This window comes from Asterias amurensis, chromosome 1, assembly GCF_032118995.1.
Source record: "Asterias amurensis chromosome 1, ASM3211899v1".
NCBI classification, from domain to species: domain Eukaryota; kingdom Metazoa; phylum Echinodermata; class Asteroidea; order Forcipulatida; family Asteriidae; genus Asterias; species Asterias amurensis.
Genome location: NC_092648.1, coordinates 7,449,029 through 7,464,438, shown reverse-complemented (window position 1 = coordinate 7,464,438; position 15,410 = coordinate 7,449,029). Strand labels below are relative to the sequence as shown.

At 47.1% G+C, this 15,410-nt stretch overlaps 1 protein-coding gene across 3 annotated transcripts in view; it reads right to left on the bottom strand.

Moving 5' to 3' along the window:
• Positions 1-15,410, bottom strand: part of LOC139944494 (cytoplasmic dynein 2 light intermediate chain 1-like) — a 416,808-nt gene that overhangs the window by 93,227 nt on the left and 308,171 nt on the right. For all 3 annotated transcript variants that reach the window (XM_071941536.1, XM_071941544.1, XM_071941530.1), the window contains one exon: positions 8,941-9,002. In XM_071941536.1, coding sequence (XP_071797637.1) covers positions 8,941-9,002 — 62 coding nt within the window. The remainder of the gene's footprint in view (positions 1-8,940; positions 9,003-15,410) is intronic.

Here is a 15,410-nt window from a genome sequence, read left to right as displayed (position 1 = left end):
AAAATACCGTGTAATTTTAACCATAGAGCAAGGACCTGTTATAATTTTAGTCCACTAGGTAATTACCCTTATTATTTGGCTTAGCGGGGAAATACTCAGTGCAGTTGAGATAATAAAATTAATACACTGACATAGCCCATTGAATGAAAACTATGCTCAAAAGTCGGGACAAAATAATCCATTTATGCGGATAATGTGTTTACTTTTTCTTCATCAAGGATAGATAATTGACACAACCTCATATTTATATCCTTTATTATAATGTACAACAATGAATAGGGTAGATGGCCTTAGCTTTCGATTCAATCCGGACCTTCTTCAGAGGCATAAAACAAGTACAAACAAATACATATCCATTTATAGAAAAAGAGAGGGGGAAAGGGATAAAGGAAAGGATCCAGAAAGAAGCGGAAAAATAACAGCCAATCACAGTTTCTATTTCAGAGACAATGTGTGGCTATGAACCAGTAGGAGTAAAGTGGCGAGGACAAAGGATGTTTAGAATGAAAGGATGGGTTACTGGACCATAAAAGTGGTAAATGTATTGTTCGACAACAATGCAGGGAGACATGAAAGGGTAGGATTAGAGAGCAAGTTGCATCATGATGCAACTAACAATGGTCAATTAACAGGTGGGAAGTGGGAAAAGATAGAATGGATATGGTTTATTATAATGTACTTCATATTTCAATCTTTAATCTTATTTCAATATTTAGCATAACAATTAGTCCAACAAGGGAACACACAGTGAGCAACTATCTTGTGACTCCCACACCCCTGTAACACTACCATTTTTGTTACACCAATCAACAGTTTACAAATCTAAAAGAACGACATGACGAGACAAACACCCCCCCCCTCAAATAATAAAAGTATAGAAATTTTATGAATGTTATATGAATCTTTAAAGCTTAACATCCTCAATCATTTTAAATACAATTCCCAATCCAATTATACAAAGTTATTATAACCTCTGTCCCTCCGAATACGTCTCTCTTAATATGTGAGCTAAGGTACGTCGTCAATCTAACCCAAAACGAGGCTGTGGGCGCAGCCACTGCAAGTAGTGGCCAATGTGCGCCATAGCCTCATTTGGGGTTAGAATTATGACGCCATGCATAAATATTAAGAGAGACGTATAACACCCTCACCCACATTACATTTCGAAATATTTGTGAAAAGGATTTTCATCATCTCATTTTAATTGTCGGAGTTTGATTGCCTTTTGCTGTTAGATTATTTGTCAACATCCCCCACCCCCTGCGCATTCAGAGATAAATAAATACCCCTGCAAATATGAACATTTGATCATTTAAATACCTCAATTATCTCAGAGGTTGTTGAGGTCTGTCAAAAATGCTGAAGTTAGGGACTCAAAATCTTCTACCTTGATTTAGTTGAAAGGCATGGGCTGTCAAAATTGTGCCAGGTACCTCTTGGTTTATTACAATGTATATTTAAACAAAATCGCTTTCACTTATGGAAATGTCAGGGCTCCGAATTGCAGAATTACAAATGGCGCATATAAAAAAGAAGATGCCTACTCTACATATTAGCAATCGGTCGATAATTGCTCCTCACAGTCAAGTTTTGGGGGTTTTCAGGAGCTGAGAAATTTGAGCATGTTTGAGTGGGTCTGGGAAATACATGTAACCAGTGATAAGTTGACGATACGGGTAAATTGGAACCAGTTCATTCATGCACATCTTTATCAAGGAGGTAGGAACAGGGTCAAGACTACATGATGTTGACTTTGATTTTGAAATAAGTGTCATCAGCTGCTCCTTTCAGATTAGTGAGAAACAGCCAAATTCCCCCCCCACAGTAGTGTGGATGGGGTCTACGAACGAATACTTACCGGTAGAGTCGAATTACTAATTTGCATATTCCCTATGCCGCGAGGCAGAATGCTAAGACTTTTACACACAATAGCGCCCTCCACCGTCCTACCCATAACACCCCGCGACATGCCCGTCACGGAGTTGTCCTCTTTTCGATGAGCCCTACTAAATGTAAGCACCCAAGGACCGAGTATGTGGGGAAGGAGGGAGGGATACTCTACCGGTAAGTATTCGTTCGTAGACCCCATCCACACTACTGTGGGGGGGGGGGGAGTCTACTTCACTCTACTTACCGGTAGAGTCGAATTACTAATTTGCATAGACTCGCACCGAGGAAAGGTGGTGGGTATACGCGGTGCTACTGCATGTCTTAAGTGGGGGGGCGTAGGACCCCGGCGCGCTCAAAATTCAGAGAACGCTTCGCGGCTGCTAGGCCCGATAGTGGTCCATGCCCAAAACGTACAGGGGGTATCGTCCCACGGGTGAACAAAACATTATAAGTATTGTTAGCACTGTATTACCGTGGAAAAACTCACCTAAACACGTGACTGCCGAGGTGGAGCTTGTCCTGGCTTTGCAGCTCGGCTGGCCGCCTGTAAAACCGCTCTACCCGCTCTCCCATCCACCTGTAGAACGTCCTTCAGGTAGCAGTCAGAGAACGTGGACGGGCTTTTCCAGGAGGCCGCCCTTGTAATGTCACTCATGGAGACCCCTTTAAAGAAAGCCCATGAGGCCGACACTCCCCGTACTTCGTGGGCATGAACTGGACCATCGGACGCTGGCCATCCGCCCGGCACCGAGCGGATGGCTGTGACTATCCAACGCGCGATTGTATCGCGGGACGCTGGTCGGAATGGTGGAACCGTGGACACGAACAGCTGTTCGTGGCCGGTTCGGATTGACTTTGTGCGATCGATATACCACTTTAGCGCCCGTACCGGGCACCAAAGCTTGTCCCCCGCGACCGCCGAAAAGGTTTTAAGGTCGGGAAGAAAAATATCCGGGGGTTCGAAAGCACCGGATTGATTTTTGGCTAAAAACCCCGCCGCAGGGACCAGGCGGACACCTCCGGGTTCCCACCGGATGTGCCCCGCCGCCACCGTAAGGGAGTGTAGCTCGCTACGTCGGCGAGACGTAGCGACCGCTAACAAAAAGGCCACTTTGACCGTTAGATGTAGTAGCGTGGCCCCACTCAGTGGCTCAAAAGGGGGTTTTGTTAGTGCTGACAGCACGCTAAAGAGGTCCCAGGATGGGACCAGTTTGCGCACCGGGGGACGGGTGACAAACATCCCCTTAGTCAGCTGTCCAATCGCCCGGTTATCTGAGACTGTCGAGCCGTCGGTGAATCCTCCGTGGACTGCCACAATGGCCGAACGGTAATTTTTCACCGTGGCCGTTGCCAGCCCGCTATCAAAAAGATATAGGAGGAAATCCCCGACTTCCTCTACAGAAGTATCGGCGGGATGAATAGCTCGCCGCCTACACCATTTAAAGAAATGGCGTAGTCGGCAGTCATAAACTCTTCGGGTTGAGGCCCTTCGGGACTGGGCGGCAACTTCCGCAGCCCGTCTCGAAAGGCCCGCTGCTCTGAGGGATCTTGTGACAGCACCCAGCACGTCAGGTGCAGGTCCCTCGGAGTCGGATGCACTAATCTGGACCCGGGCTGGTATATGAGGTCCGGGTGCTGTGGGAGAACTACCGGCCTGTGTACCAGGAGCCTGACCAGCCGTGGGAACCAGGGCTGTCGGGGCCAAAAAGGGGCGATCAGGAGAACTTTGCAGTGATCCTGCTCGATCTTTGTCAGCACCCGTGAAATGAGGGAGATGGGCGGGTAGGCGTATGCCAACAGCCCCTCCCATCGCATAGTCAGAGCGTCGATCCGCCATGCCCCGGGGTCGGGGCCCCTGGCGCAGTAGATCGGCAGTTGATTGTTCGTCCGAGAGGCGAACAGATCCACATGAGGTCGGTCGATAAGCAGGAAGAGCGACTGGGCCACACAGGGGCGGAGGGACCATTCTGTCGGGACGATCCAGCCCCGGGAAAGAGCGTCGGCCGTGACATTCTCCTTCCCCGAGATGTACACCGCCGACAGGGCGATGCCCTGCTGTATGCACCAGTGGATCAGGTCCCACGCTAGTGCACACAGCCGGGCCGACCGGGTGCCCCCCTGGTGATTGATATACGCTACCACTGTAGCGTTGTCGGAGCGCACCAGGACGGCCTGCCCCACTAGCTGTGCCCGGAAATGCTGGAGGGCATTTTGGACCGCCAGCATTTCCAGGACATTGATGTGGGTCGAGTGGTGTTCCGGGCCCCACACCCCCGCTATCTGGCGGGGGTCGAGGGTCGCCCCCCAGCCGTACAGAGACGCGTCGGTGACGACGGTCGCTGATGGTCGGGGCGGGCGGAACACCCGACCACGTGTAAGGTTGGCGTCCTCCACCCACCATTGAAGGTGGGGGGTCAGCCACGGCGTGGTAGGCACCGGGAGGTTGACCGAATGACGGCTGGGCCGAAAGTAGGAGAGGAGATGGAGCTGGATAGGTCTCATCCTCAGCCTGCAGAAATCTACTAGGTCTACCATGCTGGCCATAAGACCGAGTAACTTGAGCCAGGCTACCGCTGGCGCCACCGTAGCCCCCAGGAAAAGGGCCACGCACCGCTGTAAGTTCTGTACCCGTTCCGCCGAAGGGCGGGCTAGCCCCCTCTGAAGGTCGAGAGCCGCACCGAGAAAGGTGGGCACCTGAGAGGGGATCGGGTGCGATTTCTCGGAGTTGATGAGGAACCCCAGGCTGGACGTGAGGCGCCAAGTAAGTGTAAGCGCCGCGTCCGTTGCCTCCCATGATCGGCCCACAATCAGCCAATCGTTGAGGTATTGAAAAATCAGCAGTCCTCGTCTCCGAAGTGCTGCCCCGATCGCCTGTACCACTCGGGTGAAAACCTGAGGGGAGGTCGACAGCCCAAAGGGGAGCACCCCAAATTCGTATAGCGTTCCGTTGTAGAGGAAGCGCAGGAATTTGCGGTGTTCGGCCCTGATGGGGACATGGAGGTAAGCGTCCCGAAGGTCCAAGCTCGCCCCCCATGCAGGCGTTTCGATTGATTCGAGGATTGCCCGCAGCGTTTCCATGCGGAAGCGCTTTGGGCGGATAAATCGGTTTAGGGGCTTTAAATTCAGGATCGGCCGCCAAGCGTCCGCCTCCTTCTTGGGAACTAAGAAGAAAGTGGACATGAACCCCGTCCGTGTCCCCTGGTCGGGACAACGCGTATTGCCCGCTTGAGGAGAAGGGAACTGATCTCCCCTTCGAGGGCACGGCGCTTGAGAGGGTCGGACGGGGTGGGCGTTGGCCGTACCAGCATGTCCAACGGGGGGGTCCTCGTGAACTCGAGTGTGTAGCCGCACTCGATCGTCTCGAGGACCCATCTGTCGGACGTGATCTGAGCCCAGGACCCCAAAAATTCCTGAAGGCGGCCTCCCACGGGTCCGTCGGCGGGAGGTCGCCTGGAGACCGGGAGGTCACTTCCGCCACGCCCCAGGATACCGGGGGGCGGACGCACGAAAACCACGGCCCGGCTGGGCCCGCTGTTGGCCTTGGGCCGGCGTGCGTGCGTTCGGTGGTCCTTGGTTCCCACGAAAACCGCCACGGGCGCCTACGTGTTTGCCTTTCCTTGCCGCCGGTACAGAGGTCCGCGGCTTCCTTAAGTTGATTTTATCCGTGGCATTGAGGCGTCTGGCTTCGGCCTCCATGGACTCTCGGAATTTCCCTGCAAACAGGTCTCGTCCCGTTAGGGGGAGCGCATCAAGTCGTTTGCGAGCCCCGACGGACGGGAGGAACAGAGCGTCTAGGACGTTTGCCCTACGTGCAGATGTTGCTAGGGTGGAAACCCTCGTAAACTGATCTAGGACCGTGCGCTGGCCATTATCCAGGCAATGGAGGGCCGCCACCATCATGTCCGCTGGGATTGCCGAGTCCTCGTCGCCGGCAAGCGTGAGGTACTCGGACAGAAGGAGCAAAAAAGACGATGTTCGCATGCCAAAGCGCGATGCTGAGTCTATCTTCCTGGCTGCTTCCTCCAACTTCCCCCGCGCCTTGTCGGCGAAGGGAAGTTTAGAAGAGGTTGCCCCCCTGTCTGCAGTCAGCTTGTCTGCCGCGGAGTCCGGCAGGACTGGGGTCGAGAAATATTTATCGAAATCCCCGGGGGGAAATCGGTAATATAAATCCGCCCGCTTGGGGTAGGCCGTCCAAGAGGATGCCGACATAATGCCTTCGATGCGGTCAGCGCATACACGGTCTAGCGGCATCGCCGGGAAAACATTCCCACTCCTCGGAGCGGGGCCAGTCCTCCTCTTAAAAGACCCTCGTTCATCGGGGGCGTCCCCCGCTTCCTCGGCGGGGAGACCTAACACCCAGGCCATGTCCCTTTGGACAAGGCGCAATTCAGTTTCGGCAATCGAAAGCCGTTGAACTGCCGTGGTCAACTTGTCCTCTTCCGGGGACGAGTCGCCGGACCCGGGGGGGTCGGATACACTCACTGATTGTTGACCCAAAGGCAGGGCTGTGTCTAACAAATCATGGTGTTCTGCATCCCGATCGGATACAAAGGATCCAGAGGGGTGTATGCTAATCCCCGTCTGGGACTGTGGACGTGCACCCGTGCGTGACCGCACATCACCCTGTTCCATCACACCCCATGCAACCTCCTGTGTGGTGACCGTGGGACGGTGGCTGGGAGGGGAGGCCGGTGGCCGGCTGACCGTGCACGGCACGCCGCCTCGATCCTGGCGCACCCAGCCATGACCGGACTGGTCGGGCTGGGTGTACGGTCCCGAAAATTGGGAAAATTCCTGAACCTCGCGCCGGCCGGATATTGAGGCCGCTAAGGTTTGGAAAGCTGTGAGGAATTCGTCTCGGGAGAGCGGCTCGCTACCCCGATGATGCTTCCTATGGCCGTCAGGAGAGGAGTCGTCAGACGACCGAAGATGACGGTCTTTTCTGGTCCTCTGCCGCTTATTCGGTACCCGCTCACGGGACGAATCCGAGGCTCTCTCTGAGGAAACTTGAGTGACAGGGATGCCCGAACAACGGGTGAATCCCGAAGACGAGGGCGGGCCCTGTGAGTGGGGTATCCCGGGGGAGTCCCAGGTACCCGACTCCGCACCCATAATCCTTCTCCCCATGGCCAGCGCCCCACAGCCTATGGCGTGGGCAGGTGCCTTGTGGGTCTTAAAACCTCGCAAAAGGCCATCACCAACCGTCGTGGGGGAATCCACGGTGTCGGTGCGGGCCGGGTATTCTGAGCCGTGCGGAGGGGGGATGCCCTCCGGCTGCAGAGACCCCGAGGCGGTGCTGGGAGAGTGGGCGGTGCGCTTCGGAACGGAGCCACCTTTTGCCCTGCCTCTCTTGGTCGCTGCCCCGGCACCGGTTTTCTTGGCCTTGCCGGGGCGTTTGACCTTCGACTGGGTCGACCCACGCACACTGACCGAAGAGGGGGAGCGGGAAGCAACCCCTCTTTGATCGGTGGGTAATCTGGCCGACGTAGCCAACAGAGGCTGCGTGGGCCGGCTGGAGGACTGCAAGCCGGGCGACGGAGTGTCGCCGGTGCAGCCCCCCGAGAGCTCCGACTGTCCCGGGGAAACGGACGTAACCCCAGTAGCGACAGCCGAAGCCCTCCCCAGTTTCTCAACACTACTCATTATCTTATCAACGAAATCAAACTATAGTTTATTTCACAACTCACTACAACAACAACAACTACAACTCTACAATTATTTTTCAAGTCTTTTTAAGCACTCTTAGCGAGGAAAGGTTTAGATAATGGTTGAACTGTGAAACAGATTTAAAACACAACCTCACCCACTCGCGGCTAAGAGAAAAGAGGACGACTCCGTGACGGGCATGTCGCGGGGCATTATGGGTAGGACGGTGGAGGGCGCTATTGTGTGTAAAAGTCTTAGCATTCTGCCTCGCGGCATAGGGAATATGCAAATTAGTAATTCGACTCTACCGGTAAGTAGAGTGAAGTAGACTCTTGTAGTATGCATCTATTTTGTCAGAGAAATATTTCAGAAAGCATTCAGTGAGCGGCGTGATGCTTTCTTTGTCTGAAGGAAGAACTTTAGTTGTTGTTGGAAGGCAGAGTCGATCAATTCTTCTCGAATAGTATGTGCCTGTATTTTCAACATTAAGCTCTGAATATTTGGTGATCAGCAGATCAATGACCAAATTTGAAGATCGTCACCGGCGTTCTAGGCAACTAAGATTTTGTTTGACAGTGCCAAGGTGCATGTGGTCGGCAAGTTATTTAATTTTCTTTGTAAACAGGCAAATTTGTCCAATAGGCCAGTAAGGACAAATTAATAATGAATGACAAGATGATTTAAATCAGAGCAAGTAGTGGAGTTGAGATCAAACTCCAAAATGTTTTTGCGAAGAACTTTATTGTCTATGTAATGAAGTTTGCAAAATTGAATTTCCATTTTGACAGCCTCTGGTTTAGCAATGCTTAAGGGCGCATTTCAATGCAGAGTGGTCTGAAGACAGGTAGTGTATTGCAGAGACAGCAAAAACAAATTCATCAGATACACGCGTTAAAATAAGATCAAGTATGTGGGGAAGCTTCAGATTTAATGCAGTAAGAAAATAAAGAAATTGCTGGGCTCATGATTATTCTCATTGTTAACAGGTCGATGTTGGGCCAATCAATCCTTTGGATGACACCATGATGGAGAAGTGCTTTTTTATATGCCCCCTCTTGCCTTAATGTATTTTTTTTAGGGTTTTGGGAGACATACGCCTTTTGGCGACAGTTATTTTTTTAACTTTTATGCTCTTCTGGGCACCCTACTGTTGTTTTACTTTGTTTTCTTAAATATTTTTAATAAACTTATGATAAACTTATTGCCTAGCCCTTGATTCAAAATTGGCAGTCACTCCCTGTAAGCCTTTTTTGGAGTTAGGAAGAATGTTGAGCAGAAGCATGGGCTGCATTCCTTGATTGAAAATAGTCTGATGGCTCGCTTTGTACTACTCATTTGTAGAGGAGATTGTTCAGTGAGTAATGGTGAATTAGTATAAACTTGGTTGTTTATTAAAATTCTTACCATTCTGTTGTTGCCCAAGCTGATCAGCTTCATTGATTGCAATTTCCCATAAACTCTTCACCCTGTGCACACAAAATCAATAAATGTTAGTTGATTTTGCATAATAGACCAAAAGAACTAAATAGGGCACGACAGAGACAAGTGAAAAGGAAAAGCAAAACCTAACAAGCAATTATATTTACAAAAAGTAATTAGGTGTTCGGGTAGTTTGCCCCAAACACCTCTTCTTTTTTTTCCTTGTTTTTTTAAAACTTCTTAATACTTCTTCTTCTGAAGGTGTTCGGCTTTTTCTTCATACTTCTTCTTCTCAGCGTCCCTTTTCCGCTAAAAAAGTCACCTTTCCCAAACTCGTATAAACTTGAAACTTCGCACATAGTTATATATTCACTAGGAGAGGAAAAATTGTGTAGTTATGTCATGATGACATCATGAATTCTTGAGTTATGAAAATTTAAAGTTTATTATTAAAAAAAATTCATAACTTTTGATCCACGCGAGGGATTCTAACAATCAATACATTATTCAAAAACTCCATAAACGCCTCACAGACATGACCCCATTTTGACACAGTCTTCCGTTTCAGAATTGATGTTGAAAAATTCAAAGATTTTACACTTAAGGCCTATAGCACGTGTAGTGTAAGCGGTCCATGCAGAGTCACGCTCAAGTGCTCATCCATAGAGCATGATGCTTCCCCTATGTCATAGTCTTCGTTCAAGGCGTTTTCAACATACATTTTCCTTTCGGTTAGTTAGTCTCTTCTACAGTCATCAATAATTCATAAGTTGATATTTCCTCAACCACATAAGCTATTTTGACAATCTTTACATCATATGAAAGGGCTTTACAAACTTGGATATGTTGGTGACCTTTTCTTGACCTTTTGATCTGTTTGAACCAGAAGTGACTGTAAAACGCTTTACAAAGGCGTTATTTGATGGCTTTTAGGTTGAAATATACACCTTTTAATGCTTTACAATCACATAATACAAGTCTGGCAAAGGTCTGGTTTAAAACAATAATACCGATGACGTCACCAAAAATAAGTGCGCCCTCTAGCAGCAGATTAAAAAAAAAAAACAAAAAAAAAACAACACTTTTACTAGATGATTGTGTCAGAGTTTATGACAATTGTTTCAAAATTAGTATACATAATCTCCTTTATAATAGCAACATATCTGTGGAGTCTTAGCTTGATGACGTCTTGATGTGTCACATGGTATTGCTTTAAAGGTGCACTTTTCAAAGCATGTGTGTCTGCCCATGGAGGAAGGAAGAGAAGGAGCTCGAACGACCTGCAAAACCGCAGAGTATCAAAAGAATACCCTGACAATGCCCCTGTCTGACCAGTGGAAAAAGATAGGAGACCTCCAGCTGGACAGCCGATTAACGAGCAGGATTAGATCTCTTTGTACAGAACGTGTGGTACCGCCGCTCTGCACCGTTGCCTTCGTGTAAAGTTGAATCATTGGAGACAAGAATTGTGAATATACACGTTTTCATTTACCGTTTGTGGTGATTCGCTGAAACATCATGGCATATTTTTACATTTTTTGTGACTTTCCGGTCAATAGCCGTGGATCAAAATTTGGGTATAGGCACACGAGGGTGGTTGGTATTTAATTGTGTTAATCGTTAAGGTGTACAGTAGCGTCCAAAAATGTTATCGCGTCTCAAAAAAGTAGTTTTTCCTCTGTTATATCCATACGACGCCATAGTTTGGCGAAGAACCAAGTGCGCACGCGCAAATTCACAAACGCCAGGTCGCCCATTGTTTGTGTAAGGTATGTGGGTGATTACGAGGTGTCGTTAAACGATGCGGTACCACGGGTTTGACTTTTGAAGTCCATTCGTTCGAGCTCCTTCTCTTCCTTCCTCCATGGTCTGCCAAACCAAAAGTTTGACTAAGGTGAAACTTGGTGTATTGTTATTGTCCCCGGTGAAATTGTCCCCGTTTAGTTCTGTTATTGTTGTTGTTTAGTCTGTCGTTTGTTGGTGTTTGTTTTTTTGTTGATTTTGGGAGTTTAGGAGTGAGTGAGTTTGCTAGTGAAATTGAATGTTAGTTTTGATCAGAACGATTTTGATCAGCGATCTGAAAGCATGTTTTGATGGTGAGCTTGAGTGTTTAGAGACTGTACCAACTGCGTGAAGCTTCCTGAAGCAACAGGTAGACAGTCAACAAGAATTCTGTCTTGTTTGATCTGTGATCAAAAAACTATAGGCAAAACAGAGCCATAGTAACGATTCTTCCTAACCCCGGTCGACACAGCAACACTCAGCCTGAAGACGCCTCAAGTTAGTTCGCCCGCACAATAACCGTAAGTTTTGTTTGATGATTAATATTGTATTTTTCTGACGTGTAAAGAATTCTGTATACTATTGATACTCTGCTAAAGTTGCATATTGACATGGACATTTTTGAATGGGCAGACATCGTTAGATTGAATTATGAAGTTGCTGTGGGCAAAAGGAAATTCAGAAGTTCTTCAGAATTTACAGAGATTATCTTACAGAGATTATTTGTGAATTGGCGGTTACTGTTTTGAGAATTCATTCAATGGCATTCATTCTCTGTATTATTTATGTTGAGATATATCCAAAAAGCTTGCAAGGATTTCGGTTATTTATTTACTGTTTAGATGGCCATTATTTGGGGCTTCGATCTCCCGTCCATGAGACTCCCTATTTGAGATGAACTGAAAGACGAGGGCCGCTGTGAACTCCTGAAGTGGAGACTAAACTTAACATCATCTGTGTGATGTCATACTAGACTGCGTGCCAATCGCCATTCATCGTAAGTGAACGTACAGGGAGACTAAAGACTATAGAGACGAGCTACCGTATCTTTGAAGTACAAGTATCTGTAACTTTTATTCATTAATTGATAGGAGATTGCTTTGGCCAATCGATAATAAGTGATTCAATTGACTGTGGGTTTAACTAATGATTATGTTGGGCGCGATCGGTCCATCTGCGCGATCAACCAATCGCGCTGCGCTATCGACCGATCGCGCTGCGCTATTGAAATATCTATTGGTCGCGCAGCAATCGGTCGATCGCGCAGCAATCGGTCGATCGCGCATCAATCGGTCGATCGCGCAACATTCGGCAACGAACATGCGCGATCAACCGATCGTGCGGGAATGGCTCGGCGCGATCGGCCGATTGTGCAGGAATGATTTTGTGCGATCGGCCGATTGTGCAGGAATGGTTATGAGTGATCGGCCGATTGTGCAGGAACGGTTTTGCGCGATCGATAATAAGTGATTCAATTGACTGTGGGTTTAACTAATGATTATGTTGGGCGCGATCGGTCAATCTGCGCGATCAACCGATAGACTGCGTGCCAATCGCCATTCATCGTAAGTGAACGTACAGGGAGACTAAAGACTATAGAGACGAGCTACCGTATCTTTGAAGTAGGAATTGTTTGGCACGATCGGCTGATGTTCAGGGGCCGAATTCACAAAGATGTAACATTGATTGTAACTGCAAACCAATCGTAGTGTGACGTCACTATATAAATCACTATGGTGATACTGAAAATTTGTCCTGCTATGAATTTTATTGCTTTGAGAAATCGCCCTAAGGAATAGTTTACCTGCACGATCGGTCGAACGCGCGAAACCATTCCTGCACGATCGGTCGATCGCGCAAATCCATTCCTGCACGATCGGTAGATCGCGCAAAGCCTTTCCTGCGCGATCCGCTGATAACGGGAAAAAATACTCGTAGCGCAATCGATCAATCGCGCAAAGATGTCATTGCGCGATCGACCGATTGTTGCGCGATCGACCGATTGTTGCGCGATCGACCGATTGCTGCGTGACCAATTGATCTTAATTTGATCGTTCAATAGCGCAGCGCGATCGGTTGATCGCGCAGATTGACCGATCGCGCCCAACAATTACACCGATTTACCCAATGTTGTACATAATTGTAAATAATTTTTGTTGTAAATATATTATCTAAATTTAACATGGTCTCATGTAGTCATTTCTTCGTGTGTTTTATTTAGTTTATTACTCGGGGTCATCACTCATTAGTTCTTTTATATAATATTGGGGATAGTGGTGACAGTCAAGGACATCATGATGACATCATCATGTTGTTTTGAAAATTTCTGAAATTTTGATCATTTATTACAAATCTTGAGAACAAAGCAAGGTGTAATATTTGTATTTTACACTAGGCTTTTACTCCCGGTTACCCAAAACCTAGACTTTGTTCACACACTCTCAATGTATAGTTCTTCTTCTTCGTAACAAAAGCACCTTTTCCAAATTCATATGAACTTGAAACTTGGCACATACATAGTTAGATATTCACTAGAAGAGGAAAAATGTGTTAGTTACGTTATGATGACGTCATCCATTCTTGAGTTATGAAAATTCAAAGTTTATTATTTAAAAAAATCATAACTTTTTAACAATCGGTACATCATCGGAAGGGCCATTAAAAACTCTGTAAGCGCCTCCCAGACATGACCCCATTTTGACCTTGTCTTTCAGTTCAAAATTGAGGCTGAAAAATTCAAAATTTCATGTCTCATTGGTATGTGTAAAAGTATGCTCTGACTGATCGAAACGTCAAGTTGAAACCAACAGTTCTTTTCAGAACCACCCCAACTCATTAGAGATAAGTCATCACATGGTGTTACCGCAAACCTTTCCATATCATACTATCAGTCTCTGTCCAGTGCCTTGGCCATTGAATTTATAATCCATCAGTAAAGCTTTCTCCATTGCTTTCTTCGTGCATGGAGGAAGCGTCATGTGTGTGTCTTTGATCTATAGATGTTATGTACAATATATATTCCCGGCGCACCGCTGAAATCAATCACGGTCTAATACAGAAAACAACGCATTCCTCTCTTGCATGCGTGTGTGTAGCGATCGATCGAGAAAGCACACATGCCCAGGGAAGTCAGTTAACTGTTTCCCATTGATGCTGCGTGCACCTTTTCCAAAAGACCGGTACCAGCTAAACCATGCTCATTCTCGACCCCAAAAGGGCAAGCATGTTGAACGCTCAACCCCACATGCGTAACCAGTGCTACATGCGTAGCATGTGCGTTCATGGTTAGAGCATGTTTGTTCAACAGTGGCTGTTAAACAAAATGGAGTGATCGGGAAGGAATGAAGGCCTAATACGACAAGCCAGCATCCAATGCCGACATTGTGGTAATGCTATTTGTTTTATTCATTGATATTAAATATATTGTTTTATTTTGTTTCATAATTGGGCTACTTGAGGAAGTTTACTTTACAAGGAAATTTAATTGATACATGTATCACGTTCTTTACAAATTTATTTTGACTTCTTTTGAATATACAGAGAATCTTTTGGGGTGTAAACTGAAAATAAATCAGAATAAATCAGTTGAAATGGGTTCACCGCCCGTAGGGGAACCCCTGGGCAATTTGTTTTAATGAAACATGTATATTAAATAAAACTGCCCTTGTTTGACCATTATATTGCATTTTGTTTTGGTTTAAGGTCTCCTTCTTATGTTGCTAACTTTCTCCAACAATAAAATTTTGTAAAAGTAGCAATTTGAAAGGCCCTAACATGCACCAGAATGAAGCATCTAGTACTTCAAACTTCCCTGGGGCCCTTAGGCGGGCCTCCGACCCTATGCCGCAAGGAGCTTCGCATACTTGGATTGTAACATAGCCAGATTGAAAAGCCCCACAGTTTAAAAAATCCTGTGGCAAACCCTGTCTAAGATACATGAAGTTGGATGACTGTTAACATGGTTTGCACATGCTGGCAAGGTTGTAGCTAGGGCAAATTGGATGCCGGCTAATTTTGTCGAGAGCATGGTCGAGAGGGTGGGTGTACATGTAGGGGCAGCGTAGCGCCTCACAACCCGGTGGGATCAACAGGGGCAGCGTCTTTGGAAGCTGAAGATTTTTAGGTTTTGTTTAAGCTTTGATGGGTTCCCCAGGCTCTCTCTTGCCCATTTGTGCCTTGACATAGCCATTGTCAAAGGAAAAAACATGTCCAGGGAGCCATAGAAAATAAATACTTATTAAGTTTTAAAGTAAAATGTTAGGGTAAAATAAATAAAATTAATATTCTGTTTACGATTTAAATCCCATCTCAAAATAGGGTAGGTAGACTACTATAGGCAGAATTTTTGAGTGTTGAATTTATCAATTGAAAAGCTTGCAGTTGCAAATATTCATCAGAAGGCAATGCAGAGTGGAGAAACAAGTTCAGAAGCACATGATGAAGTAGTCTTGGCCCAAGACGATGGTGCTTGATTCTGGATAGTGTACTACGCGCGGTTGAATCTCCAAAGCACGCCTGCCACGGTATGATTTAGTTACGTGGACGGCTCGAAATCTAGACTACACTCTGCAAGCTACCATCGTCTTGGCAATCCTGCAGCGCTGTGTTAACTTTTTCATTGTTTTCTTCTACAGCTTTCTGTAGGACCAATCACCGTGCGATCGTTGTAATAA